Genomic DNA, 19,961 nt, shown 5'->3' with positions numbered 1-19,961 from the left:
GGACACTGTTGCTCCTGGGATATCGGCGAGGACCATTCGCAACCGTCTCCATGAAGCTGGGCTACGGTCCCGCACACCGTTAGGCCGTCTTCCGCTCACGCCCCAACATCGTGCAGCCCGCCTCCAGTGGTGTCGCGACAGGCGTGAATGGAGGGACGAATGGAGACGTGTCGTCTTCAGCGATGAGAGTCGCTTCTGCCTTGGTGCCAATGATGGTCGTATGCGTGTTTGGCGCCGTGCAGGTTAGCGCCACAATCAGGACTGCATACGACCGAGGCACACAGGGCCAACACCCGGCATCATGGTGTGGGGAGCGATCTCCTACACTGGCCGTACACCACTGGTGATCGTCGAGGGGACACTGAATAGTGCACGGTACATCCAAACCGTCATCGAACCCATCGTTCTACCATTCCTAGACCGGCAAGGGAACTTGCGGTTCCAACAGGACAATGCACGTCCGCATGTATCCCGTGCCACCCAACGTGCTCTAGAAGGTGTAAGTCAACTACCCTGGCCAGCAAGATCTCCGGATCTGTCCCCCATTGAGCATGTTTGGGACTGGATGAAGCGTCGTCTCACGCGGTCTGCACGTCCAGCACGAACGCTGGTCCAACTGAGGCGCCAGGTGGAAATGGCATGGCAAGCCGTTCCACAGGACTACATCCAGCATCTCTACGATCGTCTCCATGGGAGAATAGCAGCCTGCATTGCTGCGAAAGGTGGATATACACTGTACTAGTGCCGACATTGTGCATGCTCTGTTGCCTGTGTCTATGTGCCTGTGGTTCTGTCAGTGTGATCATGTGATGTATCTGACCCCAGGAATGTGTCAATAAAGTTTCCCCTTCCTGGGACAATGAATTCACGGTGTTCTTATTTCAATTTCCAGGAGTGTAAAAGACTGTTGTGATTGGCAAGCTTTCAGAGCGAGTGGCTCCATCTTCAGGCAGAAGGGTTGAAGGGGAAGAAAGAAGGGTGAAGGAAAAGGACTGGGAAGATCTAGGGAAAGGGGTAGATTTTGGGAAAGTCGGAACCACAGGTCAGGGGAGACTCTTTTCTTTCCCCTTTTTTTTCCTTGTCATCCCGTACGGTAAGTTCTGTGAGACTTTCCCAAAATCTACCCCTTTTCCTAAACCTCTCCTGTCCTTTTACTTCACGTTTCTTCCTTCCCTTTGAACCCTTCTGCCTGAAGAAAGAGCCACTGGCTCCGAAAGCTTGCCAATCACAAGAGTCTTTTATGTGTGTGTTTTGCCACCACTTGGTAAGTCTTTTCCCAAAAACTTCTTATTTCAAAATTTTCTGTTCTAGAATATTTTCATCATAAATTGTGATTGTTTTGAAAATTTAGTATCATGGTTTTGTAGCGCTAATTTTTAAGATTCCAAAACTTCCTACTTTCATTTGAATAACTTGTTTCTTTGTTCATTATTCAAATTTAAAAAATTCACTTTCTTCAATTCTACTGGCATACTTTTTAAATCTTCCCTTTTTTTTGTTAAAAATGGCACCAATGCAGTGACACTTTCTTAATTATACAGCTATTACTTAAACAAAATTACATCACTGTCTATTGTGTCTTTGTTTCTTTTGATGTCTTTGTTTTTTACTGTTATTTGTTAATATGTCACAAGTGTGTATTTTACCATTATGTGATTCTAGAATTTGTATGTGTCTCTAAGTAAGTGTTTGATGTAGAAAACTGCCAAAATGCAAGAGTCAGTTTTTTAGCTAGTCAAAGACTAGTTTTGTGTAAACTGATCCCATTTTCTAGTTGTTCTGTGAGATGGCAAGTTAAAATTACAATTTATCCAATAAACAATTTAAAAAATTGAGTGCATATTACACGCTACAGAGCATATCATATCAGGATATACATATCAAACAAACAGAATAGTATATTTAGTAATAGCATGAAGGAAAAAACTTTGTATGTAAAATGATAAATGAAATCATTGTGAACAGAGAGAGAGCGAACAGAAAAATTCCATGTACTGGTATGGGGCCAGTCTCAGCAAAAGAAAAAGAAGTATCCTCAAAAGCAGCAGAATCATCAGTGGCAGAACCAACAGCTAAAAACAACATATTCAGCGATAACTATTGCCCATCCTACACGCAACAGAAAACAAACTCAGCGTTTTTTATGGTGAGTAACACGAGAGATGAGGATTCAAAGTTGCGTGAAGCATCTCTTTTGTGTGTTCAATATGAGTTTTCCACACCTCAAGCAATACTATCAACTAATGTACTGAAAGAAGCCACTCCTAGCAAACATCACACAAATGCAGAGGTGAGAAAAAATCAAACTTTGTCTTTATTCCACCAAAATATATGTAGCCTCAAGAATAAAATAGACCAGTTGCTAATAAATTTAAAAGACAAGTGTGAAAGTGAGCCTGATATACTGTGTTTCTCAGAACATCACGTTATGAGTGGGATCCACATGCTACAGATTGAGAACTTTAGTTTAGCTACTCATTACTGTAGATCTGTTATGGAAAAAGGTGGTGTTGCAATATGCATAAAAAAATAATATAGTGTTAAGCAAATACTGTGATGAACAACATTTTGAGGTGTGTGGCATTGAGTTAACAGCAGACAGTGCAATTGTTATTGTTCTGGCTGTTTACAGGGCACCTGCTGGAAATCTAATTGTATTTCTAAGACAAACTGAATCACTTCTGGCCCACCTATGTAGGAAAACTAAATCTGTCATTGTTATGGGTGACTTCAATGTGGACCTTTTAACAGAAAATAGAAACAAGACAGACTTTGAACATTTAATGTACTGTTACAATTTAGTACCAGTGGTGGACACTCCAACTAGAGTAACTGCCAGCTCTAGCACTTTAATAGATAATGTATTTGTAGATAAGGATATTTGCAATAATTTAACCATGAAAAGTATTATAAATGGTCTCTCTGATCATGAAGGGCAATTCTCACTCTAAACCAAATGGATGTACAAAGAAAAGAAAATTTCATTTGGAAAACATTTAGGATTATAAACAGACACACTGCTGAAACCTTTAATCAGCAATTACGGCTTGTGGACTGGTCTCCTGTATATGCTACAGTTGATGTTAATTCAAAATTTAATATATTTATCAATGAAGTTACAAGCCTTTTTGAAGAAGCATTTCCTAAAAAATCAGTGAGAGAAAACCTGTTCAAATCTGGAAACAAGCCTTGGATTACTAAAGGCATCAAAATCTCTCGTAAAACAAGAAGAGAACTATATGCTGCAGCCAGGAGTTCAAATGATAACAGTAGGATTACACACTACAAAATCTACAATAAAGTTCTGAATAAGACCATTCAGGCAGCAAAGAACATGTGCTTGAAGGCAGAAATTGACAACTCGAGTAATAAAGTAAAAACTATCTGGAAATTTGTAAAGAAGCAAACGGGGAAAAATGCATTTTGTAGTGAAAATATTCAAATCAAAATTGAGGGTAATCTTGTTAGCGATCCAAAAACAGTTGCAGACACATTCAACAAAAATTTTTGGACAGTAACAGAAAAAATAGGTTTACAAGGGTCCATGAAGCAAGCCATCAATCTTTTGAAAGCTAGAGTACCTGGTTCAGTACAACACATGAAGGTAAAAACAGTCACTGTTCAAGAAATTGAAAGAGTTATTAAATCCCTGGAAAGTAAAAACTCTGTTGGAATTGACAACATTTATAACAAATTATTAAAATACTGCTCCAGCCATGTAACTAAAGACCTTTCCCACATTTTTGATGCATCACTTAAGCAAGGAATAGTTCCTGAGAGGCTTAAGCATGCAGTTGTAAAACTGCTGTATAAGAAGGGGGATACGACAGATACTGCTAAATATAGGCCAATATCACTACTGACAAGCTTTTCAAAGGTTTCAGAGAAACTAATGCATGCCAGGATAGTTAAGCATCTCAGTGAACACAATAGCTTCAGCAAAAGTCAGTTTGGATTTCAGAAAGGTTTGTCAACAGAAGATGCAATATTTGCATTTAGTGGCAAACTCTTGGAATCTATCAACAAAAAACTGAAAGTGATTGGCATATTTTGTGACCTAACAAAAACATTTGACTGTGTAAACCACCAAATTCTTTTACAAAAAGCTGCACATCTCGGTATAAGTGGTGTAGCAGGGAAATGGCTTGACTCATATCTGTCAAACAGGAAACAAAAAGTTGTAGTAGATAGTCAAGATGGTGTCCCAGTATCTTCAGAATGGGGTACCATCACGTGTGGAGTGCCGCAGGGCTCAGTTCTGGACCCCCTACTTTTTATTATATCTATAAATGATCTCCCTCTCTCTACGGAATATTGTAGATTCACCATTTTTGCGGATGACATTACGCTACTTATTGATAATTCAGTAGATAAACTTAAGGTAACAGCAAATAAGGTTTTAAATGAAACAGTGAACTGGTTCAACATTAATGGTCTTTCTTTAAATTACAGTGAAACAAACTACATTCAGTTCCACAAAACATCCAAAGATGAGGAAATAGTAGTAAAAATAGGGGAGCAGACATTAACCAGGGTAGATTCGTCAAAATACCTAGGCTTGCATATTGATAGCAAACTGAATTGGTCAAACCACATTGTGGGTCTATGCAAAAGACTACATACGCATTGCGCATTGTTTCTTCTTATAGAAATATGGAAACCATGAAGTCAGCGTATTATGGTTACTTTCATGCAATTATGGCATTTGGAATTATATTTTGGGGAAATCACCCACTGGCTAAAAAAGTACTGTGTGTACAAAAAAGAGCCATAAGGATCATGTGTGGAGTCCATCCTATGCAGGAATCTTTTTAAGAAGCTTGAAATACTTACATCCACTGCACAATATATATTCTCATTAATGTGCTTCATAAGGAAAGAAAAATCCATCTTTAAGCTGAATAGTGCATATCACAGTCACAAAACTAGAAGGAAACATGATATCCACTATGAACAGCCAAATCTAAGTATGGTGCAGAAAGGAGTCCATTTCAGTGGCTGTAAGATTTTTAATGCCCTCCCTTCAGGAATTAAGTGTTTGGTAGATGATGATCTCTTGTTTAAAAAAACCTTAAGGCAGTTCCTATTGCAAGGATCATTTTATACAATAGAAGAGTTCCTGAACTACAGTGTTTAACATTTCTTGTATTGTAAATTGCAAATGTATGCCCAAATTTGTATTAATAATACTGAATATTTTTATTGTAAACATATATTTTGCAATATTTATTTCTCTGTAACACTTATTATTTTGTAATCTCTATCTATCTCTAAAATGTATTTTTTATAGTGGGACCTAAGTTACTGTTTACTGTTTTTGTTTTGTTTTATGTATTACCATAAATTCTGGCCAAAAGCTTGTAAAATTAACACGTTCCACAACATGGATCACCGGAACAAGAGATAAATAAATAAATAATAAATAAAAACCATGTTAAGATTGTACATACACATATATCACAGTCAAGTTTTTCTACGAACATTGGCAGAAAAACATACAATTGACAGTCTACTTCCTACTCTGCCACAAGGAAACCTCCTGTATTGGTCACTCGATCAGGTAGCAGTGCATTTCTTTATTACAATTTCCAGTCATGGAGGATAAGGCAATTAACACAATAAAAGTACAAGTCAACACCCCATTTAAGCTTTTTAAAATTTTCCAGAAACAACAGGACATTTAAAAGCTCCATAATTTTTTTTTCAAAACCAGCAGGACATTTAAAAGTACTGAACGGTAAACAACAGCAGCACCACTTAAAGCACATGTAAACAAAAATTGCAACAGATAACATCATTCATAGTGAACCACAAATAATGTGGAAGTATGACATTGAAAATGTATCACCACATTTTGAATTACTTCACACATGTAAAACACTTACCCAGAAGCAAATCTAACAGACTATGTACCTATAAAAAACTTTTTAATAACACTACATAGGTAAACAGAATTGAAAATGCTAGGTTTTCTCTTCCACTGTACCAATGCTAGGGCCCATAATGACCCATGACAACCTGATGCACTTATTTAATCCAACAGTAAAGTAGGGAGTCAGTTGCTTAAGTGTGTCACACAAAGACTCAGTTAGTCATTGGTTACCTAACAAAAATCTAAACTTCTTTGTTCATCAGGACATGAGAATGAACTTGCAAACAAGCTATGTTTCGCCAAATGTGCATTTGGTCAGCTGAGGCCTAGGTTAAACCGAAAATGTGTGCAATTAATAAGTAACAGATGCATACATCATGTTGTTTGTTGGGTAGAACTCTGAGATAAAGTGTAAAATTAATACATTGCCACTTTAAAAAATTCTCTATCAAAACAATCTCAGTTTAGGTGAAGTGTTGACTTGTGATACATTTACTGTCTAAATTCTTGAATACAAGCTGATCATCACAATGTCAAATGTGTTAATAAACATGAGAAGCTCAAAAATTAATTTCTGCAGTCTTGGGTTCATTATTTAACAGTTGTCAGAAAAACCATAAGTGCAGGAGGATTATCCAAGAAGAATTTCAACAAGAATTCAGAGGCAAAAATCCTGTTCAGTAAGGCTTCTCACTCGACCCACTTTTAACTTATAAGACCCAAGATGTGTGTCTGCCTTTTGCACAGTTATTTCGAAGTAAAAAAGTAAAAAGATAGTTTCTTCTTTCTGACTAATAATGCAATGGCTGTATCCACTATAGAGAAGATAAGCATTACTCAACAATGCAAGAAGCTATTATCTGATATGCCCAAGTTATATAAAAAAAAAAAAAAAAAAATAAAAAATAAAAAAAAAAAAAAATAAAAATAAAAAAACCTAGTGAAGTTTACTAACCTTCCCAGCTGACTGCAAGAAATGAGATAATCTCACAGTGTCAATCTTTATGAATGACTTCCACACATCAGCATTCTCTTCTACTTCATCACCACCAACACCTCTGCTTTCCTGTAACAACCATTATAAATAAAAATATGCAAGTACCTTTCCTAGTTATGTATTACTTCGTAGCCATAACTTAAAAAGTAGCTTTTAAAATGCATAACAATGAGACATTTTGTTTCAAATTTGTAATAGATGACAGCCTAAACTTCCAGTAGAAAAATAAAATGGTTCTTATGGCATTAGTTTCAAACATTTCAAACATAAAAAAATGAATGTATTTCTTTTATCTTTAATTTGAGGATATAAATTTATTCCGATTGGAGCTACAAATACATCAGTATCTGCTGAAGCAATATGTTTACCACCAATACATTATAGTCTTAATAGGTTTGTTCATTACAAAGAAACTTTTAAGAAAATGCAAACAATTCAATTTAGAAAAGTACTATATATGCAAGTTTTATAACACCCAACCACAAAACAATATGTTCATTAAAATAACAATTTATCTGAACTTTCAAAATTAGATTAAAAATGAAATTTTAGATAAGAAATCCACAGCTTGGACTTTCATTTTAGCAACATTATTTTAGCAATGTTTTAATTGTGCTTGTTTCCTAATACCCTTCTCCCTCAAATATCAAATGTTCCAGCAATTTTGCAATTCTGCTTAAATTAGAAAACAGTATTTATCCTCATTTTTAGACTAATTAAACTGAGTTCTCAGGAGGGGGTTAACCCAGCTTACAAGGAACCCCTTGAGTGCAAAGTCACAAGTTCAGTCTTTAGTAAGACTCATTTGAAAGTGTAGTATTAACAATTATGACAAAAAATATTAGCTGTTAATGAGTCACCATGTGCCTCAGGAGGGTGACAGAAACTAAGTGTCTGAAAGGTCTAGAGATGAACCTTTTATGGGATGTCAGTATTACACTTCACAAAATGGACATTGTCAACATTCAAGAAATGTTCAAAGCAAACCATTTACTCTCACCATGAACACTGAATGAGAAATGAAATGCCACAGTCATCATGACAGTTTGCACCATCAAGATCGAAGGTGAACATCTTGGGAGTTACAAACAGTGCAGAATATTCAGCTAGGTTTCCATTCTTAAAGAATGCATACAGAATCACATTTGTGTAACCAGGTGATGAGAACTGATGGTACGTGATGGCATGCAACCGAATACGAAACAGTCTTTCTGGAGTCTTTCATGGAGTTTATCAGGAAATAGGCTATCCTTCAAGGTGTAGCTGCTGATAGTGCAATATGTGTTATAGGCACAGAAAAAACAAACATCCAGAGGCTGAATTTGTCCAGGTGTTTGAGGTGATACAAATTACAATGTCACACACTTTCCAGGAGGGATAGTTTGCTCTAAAGGAGTATGATATTTACATGCAGACCAGAAATCAAGCAAAAGGAAGTCATATTGACCAGCTATGGGCCAAAATCAGTGCTCATACCATAGTTGTAGTTCTCTAATGCCCATTTTCCTACTCTTGCTTGCTGTGACGTAAATATTCCCTACTGATGTTACAAGATCATGTACACAAGAAAGAATCATAAGGGGCAGAGCATCTCCAACTTCTCACAGCACAATAAATAACTTTCTAGCCAATTTACTATCCAGATTAACAGTCAGCATACTTGTATACAAATGCATTAAGGCACTGATGTTGGTAGCTCTAAACTTCCAGGGTTCTTTTCACATGCATTTCCTCTTCAAAACATGATTGGTTGGAGATGAAAACAAATTCTTTACTGAATGATGGGGTAAGTGTGTTTATACTGCCTACAAATTTTCAGGCCAATTCTGCACTTTGCTGTGCATCATCAAATTGATGCTTTGTTTCAAATTTCGTTATTTTATGTCTTCTGCAGCACTGTTATAAGATATGCAACTAGCCACTGTTTCCCTTGAGATCACTTTAATCTATGTTGTGCACCATTTGATGTGCATAACGTAGTAGGTCACTATCATACACATCCTCTAAATTATACTGGGCATCCCTGAAATTCGCAAACAGTAGTTTTGTCCTCCCTTGAATATTCATATTTTTTTTATGCATTACACAGTCATATTGCTGGGTACCTATTCGAAACCTGTTCGTAATTGTTTTTTGACTATGCTGCGGATAATGTTCCATGTACACAATTATGTTTAGTACCTGCTCCTTGGACAACAATTGTCCTTTACTTGTTTAACTGAAGACAGGATATGTGGCTCTGTCTGGCAAGAGTGATGAACTACATGGCTCAACACCTGTTTTAGTATCACTTTCACTTGCTAAGCATGCATCATCATCATTGTACTTCTCATGTACATTGTCCACACTGTTGAGTGTGTATGACACCACACATTCCAGTGACTTGTCTTGCAGAAATGCTAATATTTAATCTGTCACTTCTTTCTCACTCTGCAAAATTCCTTGGGTTCCTTTCAAATGATATGTCAATTTTGGCAACTGTTGTTGTAGATATAATGCAATGTTTGCTTTGTTTATCATTGCCATTGCTCTGCTTTGTATCAACACCACTAGCACCGTAGCAGTTTTGTGAGTTACTCATCGACTAAGCAGTTCATCTACACTCTGAAGCCTCATGCTGTGCTCACTGCTTGATACCTCCAGTCCCATACCCTGTTGCCGTTAGCAAACAATATTGTTGTTGCATAGTAGACAGTATATGGGACACTGAATGCTGCAAACATCATTGGCCTTTTGTGACCTCCCACGCCAGCCGCAGTGGCCGAGCGGTTCTAAGCACTTCAGTCCGGAACCGAGCGACTGCTACGGTCGCAGGTTCGAATCCTGCCTCGGGCATGGATGTGTGTGATGTGCTTAGGTTAGTTAGGTTTAAGTAGTTCTAAGTTCTAGGGGACTGATGACCTCAGATGTTAAGTCCCATAGTGCTCAGAGCCATTTGACCTCCCACTGAATGGTTTCCTTGTTAGATACAAACTGCCGAATTAAATTTGACGTACCATATGCTGCGACTGGCTGATGCTGAAAGCACCCACAAGCAATGTAAGGATATATTGTTATCATTGTGGCTTGCTATTAAACCTACACTGAAACTGTAAATGAGAATTCATAAATTTATTTAAAATCCCTATTCATTTTTTCTCACGAGCATTTTCATATAGATTTGACGGCATTCTTATGGAATATTTTATCTCCTTGTTAATTTCAATTATATGGATAATACCATGTTGTACCTGCTGATACACTTTAATATTCTGTGTCGCCAATGGCTGCATACACGATGTAGAAGAGGAAGTTTAGATTTAATCTCTTGCCGACATACTTACATCAGCTTAGGCATAGTGAGCAAAAGAGAAAGTGTACTGACTCACCGAGCATTAACACAGTTAGTATAGGACAGATGGCGTGCCCATGAACTATGAGCAGCATTGTCACTTGAGACTCAAGATGACATAATTTTGCTTAATCAGATGATGTGTGTTGATACTGTCTGTGCTTATTTTGTAAATTTGTTTATGGTGTTGTCAGTGAATGTTGAAGAGTTGATAAAGTAGTGTTGCTCATTTATTTCCAGTTTTAGTGAAATACAGCATCTACAGTAAATATTACACAGAAGAAAATCTCCACTAAAGCACTCACAAGGAAAAGCTGTGGCAAAAAAGGTAAAATTAGAAGACATTGTGATGTCTGCCAGTGTTTCAATTAGTGAGGAAAAGGCACATAACAGACCAGTAGTGTAGTCACCAGTTCAAGAAGCTGGACATTGTGCGATTACATAACAAATTAAGAATAGTAAATGCTGAAATCAATCTACTGTAAAAGCTGCTCTCACATGAAAAGTGTAAGACAGATCAATCAAGTCTCCTGGATCACTGTCCTCAGTAAGGAACAGAAAATCATAGCTGATGCTATGTTAAAGAAATGCCAATTGAAAAACACTAACGGAACATGGTGTGTTAATGAATTTCTTCTGGGCCATGTGCTTTTAAAAATTAAACTGCCCAAAGGATACAGACATTGTCTGAAGAATGGACTGTTGCCACTTCCTTCCCGAACACATATCCAAAATTTAGTAAAGGGTCTCAAATATTCATGTGGAATTAATACACATCTGCAGAAGCAACAAAGGATTATTTTTGGGAAGAACAAAATGAAAACAAATGCTTAGGTGTGCTGATGTTTGATGGAACTAGGCTTCAAGAAGAACAATATCTCAGTAAAACTTCATTGAACGTTGATGGTTTCATTAATGTAGAGAACGATTGTAAGAATAAACTTACAAATCATGCAGTAGTGTTTACGTTTGTTTATCTCCTGCATAAATGGATTCAACCTGTTGCTATACATGCAAGCCACAACGCAACTGAAGGCAACATCATCTGGCAGATCCTGATTCAAGTAATTACTGTATCCAGCTAGAACAAGCTGGGACAAGGATTACTGTATACACTTTTGATGGAAAGCAACCAAATAAAAAGCTCTGGCAAAATCTTGGAACTAGCAGCATAAAAATAAAATTACTCAATCTACATCAAATCTAGTTGACAAAACTTGAAGAATATGGGCGTTTTCAGATGCTCTTCATGTAATAAAATATAATAAAAAATAATTTTTATGATAAAACTACTGTTCTTTTTAACAAAACTTCCAGTCACTTGGATACAATGTAATTTTAATGAACAAAGATAAGATTAGCTGTGGAGTTATTCAGTTATGCCCTGACAGCAAAATTTAATCAGGGTACACTTGAATGTCATTTTGGTATTGTAAGGTCTCCGAGTGATAGTTATCGATCATCTGTCAGTAACTGACATCCTCAGCTTAAACATGTTACAGTGTGTTTACATACCTGTAGGAAACTGTGGATATAAATGGAAATTTTCATTGAATTCAAAACAATCCAAATGCAGATGTTAGCTAGACATTTGCAACAAGAGAACAGAGATGGCGTTCTGGAACTGGAGAACATAATTAAGAAAACACTGTGTGCTCCAAATAGCTTCAAAGAAGATCAATCAAATCCACAACTATGTCAGAGATTTTTGCAAGCAACTTTGCAAAGGCATGTTTAATCCATTATCATGCACATCGTATGGTGCATCATGCTGAAGAGTTACAAAATGCCATAAGGGTTTGTGCCTTTTAAATGGTTATTTGTCTGGAATGCTACTCTCTTTGCTTATGTCTATTAGAGATTATGGCTCTTCTACAGGAAAGAAATCCATTAAAAGGCACCTTCAATGTGCTTATGCAGGTGGAAAATATCACGGTAAAACTCCACATTGACAGTATATGTGGTGACATTTTTATGAATTTGGATAACATTAGTGTTGAAATATTACATGTTGGATGTTGCAAAGAATCACGTGATGGACATCATTCCTCAGATGATACTGCATTACATGAAATTCCGGTTTTTCATGGGCATTAAAAAATCTTCAAAAACATTGAAGACTGCCCAAAAACTATCTGAACTAACTGACAACTGATGTCCATTGATGTAAGTTAATTTAAATCTATGTACTTTTCATTCCATTACATTAATTTCATGAATGAATGAATTTGTGTGCTGCATTTGCTGTAATAACGTGTACTTCCCTGGGTCACAAGTTGAACAGCTGACTTCTTGCAGTGGAATCTGTAAACTAGGGGAGTTGGCCACTTTCCCTTCTGCTCATTATGGTTTAAGTAACAGACATGAAAGAAGGAATCCCCCATGGTTTGATGAAAGAATCCCAGTAGTTGCCTAATCAGAATGGGTCTGCGAGACTTTGGACTTCACATCTCTTTAATGAAACTCCAGTGACTTAAGTTCATGTCACCTATGTTGGTAATGATGGCAGGACCATAAAGCAATGTTTGAAGTATAACACAAGTGTAACTGTTTCAGACAATTGTTACCTACTGGTGAGCCATTATAAGTAAGAAATGCCAAGTAATGAAGAATTCTTATGACAAGAGTACTTAGCCATAATACATCTTAAAATGAGGAATTTATAAAGGTGATACAAGTATGAAGCTTGTATTTTCAGATATTGGACCAAGAGAGAGGAACTTCTGCTATCAACTGAAAGAAATCCAAATTACAACACAACAGAAAGATATTACTAGAAATAAGTTCTTGGTGTTAAGCTTTTGGAACCAGAATACTTTTGCTGGATAAACAGAATTAAAGAAAACTGGTCATTTCCTGTGAAATCAACAAACAAAAGTAAATAAATTCCTTGATGATTGGGAATTATGTAATTTTTTATCATTTCAGTCTATCTGTCAAAAAATTTAAAATTCAAAATTAAAGATATTTTGGACATTTTGTTCTTGAGTTATTAACTTTTAAAGTTTACAAAATTGTCATGTTCTGAAATCTTAAAACGACCATATTTCAAAAACTATTTGACTTACGGACCTGACATTTTTAAATTTATTCAGTTTTTATAAGATTTCAAAATCTGTGCTATTTCACCACATTCGCAAAAATGCTAATTTTTCACAATACAAGAATTTTAAATTCTTGAAATTTTAAAATTGGAATTATTTTTGTTGAAAATATCCATGTCAGTCATACACTATTTGTTAATGAGTGTTCCAAATGTCATTATGGTATTCCAATGGGAACTCATATTCTTTATTTTACTGCAATTCGCTTTGCCAACTGTACTGCAACCAAACATGTTGAAAATTATGTGCCACCCACCAAATACTCCATGCGTCACAAACGAATGTGATTATTGTCCTAATGCAATGCAAGATGGCTTAATTTCTGCAATTGGAGAGGAAGTGACAGAAAATGTACCTCACAAAGAGTGGATTACCATTGACCACTGCATGTTTTAAACTGTACTCAAGTCAATAGAGGAATTTGTGCAAGGTTTTGTACACAACTACAAAGGCATGCTGAAAAGTAATGCCTCTGATTTTTAATGTGAAAACTCTTAAGGCTTTTTATATAAAACAAACATTTTTAACATTCTACATCTTTTTCTTCATGTCTTCATATTTATTTCTCAACATAGTCAACCTGACGATGAATACATCTCTCCCAACAACAGACCAGTTTATTGACATGAATGTTTGACTTTGTTGACATAGCCAAAACCTCACCTCTGCTTGTCCGGCTTCATCACTATTAAAGTGAAGTCCTTGAAGGTGTTATCTGAGTTTCTGAAACAGATGAAAATTGGATAGGCCAGGTTGGGACAGCATGGAGGATGATCGATGACAGGGAACCCAAGGGATTGAATTTTTACACATGTTGCAGCACTCGTGTGTGGTCTGGCATTGTCATGCTGAAGGAAAGAGTGCTCCATGACAAATGCTTTAAATTTGAAACTCAATTACAGCACACTATTTCTAATGCACAGACTTTAATTGCATTACACAACACCATGTTGTACGCTACAATTCGGAGCCATCTAGTGTCAGAGGACTCCAAATATGTAGCCACGAGGAATAAAGAAGAAGAATGTTAATAACGTTTGTTTTATTTAAGGAACTTTATTCTTCTTGTCCACATATGTATTTCTCAACATAATCAATCCCATTCTGAACATATGTCTCTCAATGAGAGACCAGTATATAAGGGATATATAAAATACAACATAATATGTGTAAGAAATTTGGAGGCATTACTTTTCAGCATGCCCTCATAACACATCTAAAATTATATGACTCTGTTATAAAACAGCAACTTGCTTTTTTTCTTTTGACACGAAAAATTCACTACTGCAAAATGAGGGTATTACTGTATGTGATTTTGCCTATAATTATTCCTTTGTGCTTCAGAATAAAGCCCAAGGATTCATTTGGAATAATTTCCTGGCCACAGTACATGCATTCACCAAAATTATGAAAAAATATTCTTACTAATTAAAGTTTTGTTTTTATTTCAGACAGTTTCAAAATAAAATTCAGTCACAAGTTTCTATATGAATGCATGGTGTCCGTCGCTTTGGACATGCCTGATGCAGCTGACATCAGCAATCCCTTCCCTTTCCTTTCCTTTCTCCAACTCCCCCCCCCCCTCCCTGTCACCACCCCCTCCACCTTCAGTTTACATAAAAGATATTTTTATTATGCTTTGAGAAATTAATTTGTCATCTTCAGAAGCCTATACAATAGGGATATTATACATCTTTAGACCTTGGCTGTACATTTATGAGAAGTAAAAGAAGTATATTACAGAAACTTAATTAATATCAGTTTAGATGTCAATATCTTCTTCACAGAAGCATACTGCCATGATATGTCCAAGAATTAACATACTGTGTGTGAGTACTGTAAACACAGATTGACAATTATCGGTGACTGAATCACATCTGTGTGTATGTCATGATGTTGTGCTAGCAGCAAAGAGCATATATAAATGCATATAAAATATAACAAATGTATATAAAGAAGTTACATGTAATACCTCTTAAAAAGCATGGCATGTAGTTCCAATATATAAAAGGAATGGGCTGATTTTTCGCTTTTGAAAAGAGATTCTATGCAAATTGATCATTCAACATATGAAACAGAAAATCATCTAATTTACAGGAAACCCACAACATCATTCATGCCTCTCCTTCTTCCCCCTTTAAGCACAAGTTGGCATTCTTTCATGCTATGATAAGACTGTATTGTTGAGGTGCCCTTAACCTCTAATTTTATTGCTACAGAACTCAACTATTTATAGTACATAGCACTCAAAAATGGATATCAAGCAGCCTTGATCAAAAACTTTATAAGAACAAAAGCAACAAGAATTTAAAACCCTCTAGGCTCAATAAAAATGGCCTTACTGTTAAGAAATACACTAAAATCCCATTTCTACGTGACTTTGCTTATTACATAGTTAATTTGTTTAAAAATTATGACATCATCATATTCTTTACCACCAATAATGAAACCTCCAACTGACAAATATCTCAAATTTGGATTATATAAAATACAATGTAATATACGTCCAAGTTTTTATATACAACAGAGAGAGAGAGGGTATTTAAGAGCCACTTGCATGAGCAATTGCTCAGCAAAGATAGTGACAATTCATATCAGCCACCTCTTGCAGAACATCTCAAAACATCCACCACCCTTTGGATGTAGCTGACAAGAGCAACAAAATGAACATTTTATAAAAATCTGAACTGTATAAATATTCCCACTTAAATTCAAAAGATTTATTGAATGATCAACTTGCATTAAAAAACAGACAGTATTTTTAAAACATAGCACCACTTGTTGAATGTGAAAACCAGCCACTTTCTTTTATATATTGGAACTATGTGCCTCATTCTTTTAAGATGTATTTCTTCATATACCTTAGTTGTACTTTTTATGTGCTTATGCGCTAGCACAAAAACTTGATGTTTTCATAGGTGTGATTCAGTCACTGTAAATTTCAATATGTGTCTACAATAATCACAAAAAATACGTACATTTTTTGGACATATCATGGCTCTGTACTTCTATGAAGAAGAGATTGACAACTGCTAACTAACAGTAAGTCTCTGTAATAAACTTATTATAATTCATATAAATGTGTAGCTAAGGTCTAAGAATGTATAATATCCCTAATTTTGTATGCTTCTGAAGATGACAAATTAATTAGTTGAAACCAGTAAAGCATAATAAAAATATAATTGACAATTGAATTTTATTCTGAAATATACACTACAGTTGCTGAAAATTACATCAATCAATAAAATAATCACCTCAGACAGTTAAATAGACATCACAGTTCTTGTGTTCATGTTGTAAAAAAGTTTGCAGACTTCATGAAACTTGATTTTCATCACAACATAGGAGAAAATCATCATTACTTCACTTATGACTCAGAAGCACAATATAAGAGTTGGAAAAAATTTTCTAATTTATTTCTTCATTTTGAAGAAGTTAGGCACTTTTATGCTACTTCACACAGAAATGGAGAGTGTGATGGCATTGGCAGCACAATAAAAAGGCTTGCAGTGAAATCTAGTCTGGAAAATCCTGTGAATAATTAAATATTATCTCCCTCCCAACTGAGTGGGATATAACAAATAACCCATCAGTCACTTTTTTATATGTGGCAAATGACCAGCAGAAGAAAGAAATTTTTCAAAAAGATTTTATGAAGCCATATCAGTCACTGGGACTCAGAAGTATCACATATTACTTCCTACGAACAAAGTCAAAATTAAAGCAACATTTGTTTCTGATGTTAAGGATTCTGGTGTTCATTGACTTCAAATGGGTCCAGATGCAAATGGCAAGCCTTTTGAACAGATTACAGAATTTGTTGCTTGCATATATGGCAACAAATGGTTGATGGCCTGTGTGCTATGAAGAGACAAAGAAGGAGAAGGAGAGCTCTTTATTTATGCTCTTTCTTTTTCAACCCAACTTCCAGAAAATTCATCCTTTGTAAATTAAACTGCACAACTGCTACGGGAAGAAAATAGATACTATCAGAGGAAGAAATGCAAAAAGTATCACAGATTATATTGGAAAATAACATGTTGTTATATCAATAATCTCTTATTACCACTTGAGTGTGCTAGGATCTATTTGTATGACTTAAAAAAGATTGCAATATACAGAGAGTGTCTCTTCAAAGAGTCATCAGGTGCATTTTTTCTCATGTTTCTGCAGATACCTTTTTTTTGCACTGTGCAGCTAGGGTCATCCCAAACAAATAGTGCCCATCATTTCTTTAATGCGGCGCACAGTGTCAACGGAAAGCACTGGTTTGTTTCTCATTAAAAGAAGAAGAAGAAGATTTTTAAAGCAGAATTTTACATGACCATTCAATAAAGCAGTCTCAGATTAGTCTAGTGTGATATTTGTTTTATTGATGTATTAACAGGGACAGTAAAACATGAAGAATAACCAGTACTCCAGCAGCGACAGCACTGCCCTGGCCCGTGCTGACTGCTACCACCTAGCATCCAGTGCTACGGAGTCACTGCTGGATGGCTGTTTATTCTTCATGTTTTACTATCCCTTTTAATACAGATCAATGAAATGAATATTGGACTAGACTAATTTGGGAGCTACCGAATAGGCAAGTAAAACTCCTGTTTAAAAATAAATTTGTGCTGCCATTAGGTGTCACATGAAAGACATGAGGAGTAACTGTTTAGGCTGACTCCAGCTACACAGCGCAAAAATGAAATTGCAAATATCTGCAGAAAAACTAGAGAAAAGATGCCTGGGGACTCTTAGGAGAGAACCTGGCATAATCTTAGACTCTTATAGTTCTGCAACTAGATCACTATAGCATTTTCCTGTTGAAGATTAGTAGAAAGTTTCTCAAGTTTCTCTCTGTAAGGTACCCACATAACACATCAAATAGTAAACAACTACACCAACATTTAATTAATAGTATTAATATTAATGTAAATTAAAGGTACAATTAAGTTGAGGATGTGTTATTCAGATATATGGTAAAATATTTTCTCAATTACTATAGGAAGATCAACTCTGAATTTACAGTTAAATGTGTTATTCTAGTAATGTAATAAAAAATAACAATGATTTGACAGTCTTATTTGGTTCTAATTTAAGGTTTCCATTACACCATAGTAAGCCCAAAGTGCTACAGACTAAGCGTCAAATGTTGCATTTTCCAGGACAATAAAATTTATTTTAATTTGTTCCTGCTGGACTACCATCATGAAATATGGCACTCATCTGAACAAACAATTTATTTCTAACATATATTTTCTTTACAAGTTTAAAAATTAAAAAAAGAAAGAAACTGTCTTGTGAAAATTGAGCACTGTAGTCAAGTAGCCCATATTTTTAATACTTATAATAAGCAATAAAACGCTGCAAATTTTAGGGCTGTAAGGCAAATAGTTTTGCAATATTGCTATTTTAAATTTTCAAAAATTGCACAATTTCAAAAGCTTTACAAATTAATAACTTACAACCAAAATGACAAATAATTTAATTTGGGATTTTTTATAGAAACACCTATGACTATCAACAGACTGAAAATTATCAAAATTTTAGACATCAAGAACCAGCCTGTTGGTTGATTTCACATGGAATGAACCAATCTATATAGAGATGAAGAAAGAAAAAACACATGATCAAGAAACTTGTAAAAAGAGAGGTATGGAACTTAGATAAAGGAGAAAATATGAGGAGTCTGTAATATTTACTATGGCTATAATTTTTTATTGTCTGTGTCCTAGTGGCCAACAACAGCTTTTATCAATATTTCTTTTTGTTTACATAACATGACAAAGGTGGTATATGATAAAGTTTATGAACCTTTAGTAGCTCTCAAATTATTTCTTAATTCTTACCCTCTGGTGCTGTGATGCATCTGTTACTGAAGAGTCACAAAACCTTCATCATTATCTTTTTGAAATTTTTATTTCATCGATGAAGCCTAATACAGGCTGGGGCAAAAGTGTGGATACACACTTACAAAAGTTGAACAATATGAACATCATAATGGCATCTCGTATGGGGTGTCTGTAGGTGGGAGTGCAACTTATAGGAGCTACAGTGACAGTGGTGGGCATCTTGAAATCTGCCATCGTGGATTTGGGTAATGTGTTTCAAATGGGAAGGGGATCATGTGGCACATCATTTTCAACTGCCTGTGTCTCACGAATACACAGGTGAAACCTGCTTTAAGACACCTTTATTTGTGTAGGAGTGATGTCCTGTTAGGAGGTGATCACTTCTGTTTACTGTTGCGGGTGATACACAATGGCACTTACACATCAGGAACACATGAAATTGTGTTAATAAGTGGTGGAAAAAGTACCAGCGTGATTTTTTTCTGATTTAAGTGCCCGATATCCTGAGAGAAATGACATTTCACACATGACAGTATCCAAGTTATTGAACAAAACACAACAGGTTCTGTGGTGGACCAGCCAACAGTCCATATTCAACAACAGCCACTGATGAGGAGACTGCAACGGCAATTTATGAAAAGTCCACATTGCAGTATGTGCTGGTTCTGGTATCAGTCAGCATTCAATCCTGCATGTTGCACACACACCAATAGCATCCAAACAAGTTACATTTGCAACATCGGCTCTCAGAGGATGACCCTGATAGGCGGGTGCAGTTTGCAGAATGGGCTCTGAATCAGTGTAAGAAGAGACCAGA

At 35.8% G+C, this 19,961-nt stretch overlaps 1 protein-coding gene across 2 annotated transcripts in view; it reads right to left on the bottom strand.

Annotated features, from left to right (window-relative positions):
- Positions 1-19,961, bottom strand: part of LOC126468286 (cytoplasmic dynein 2 intermediate chain 1) — a 185,851-nt gene that overhangs the window by 101,513 nt on the left and 64,377 nt on the right. For both annotated transcript variants that reach the window (XM_050096537.1, XM_050096538.1), the window contains exon 10: positions 6,828-6,938. In XM_050096537.1, the coding sequence (XP_049952494.1) occupies positions 6,828-6,938 (111 nt within the window). The remainder of the gene's footprint in view (positions 1-6,827; positions 6,939-19,961) is intronic.

Source organism: Schistocerca serialis, chromosome 1 (assembly GCF_023864345.2).
Source record: "Schistocerca serialis cubense isolate TAMUIC-IGC-003099 chromosome 1, iqSchSeri2.2, whole genome shotgun sequence".
Taxonomy (NCBI): domain Eukaryota; kingdom Metazoa; phylum Arthropoda; class Insecta; order Orthoptera; family Acrididae; genus Schistocerca; species Schistocerca serialis.
Note: the sequence above shows the minus strand (reverse complement) of the source record. Positions and strands in the feature narration are given on the sequence as shown.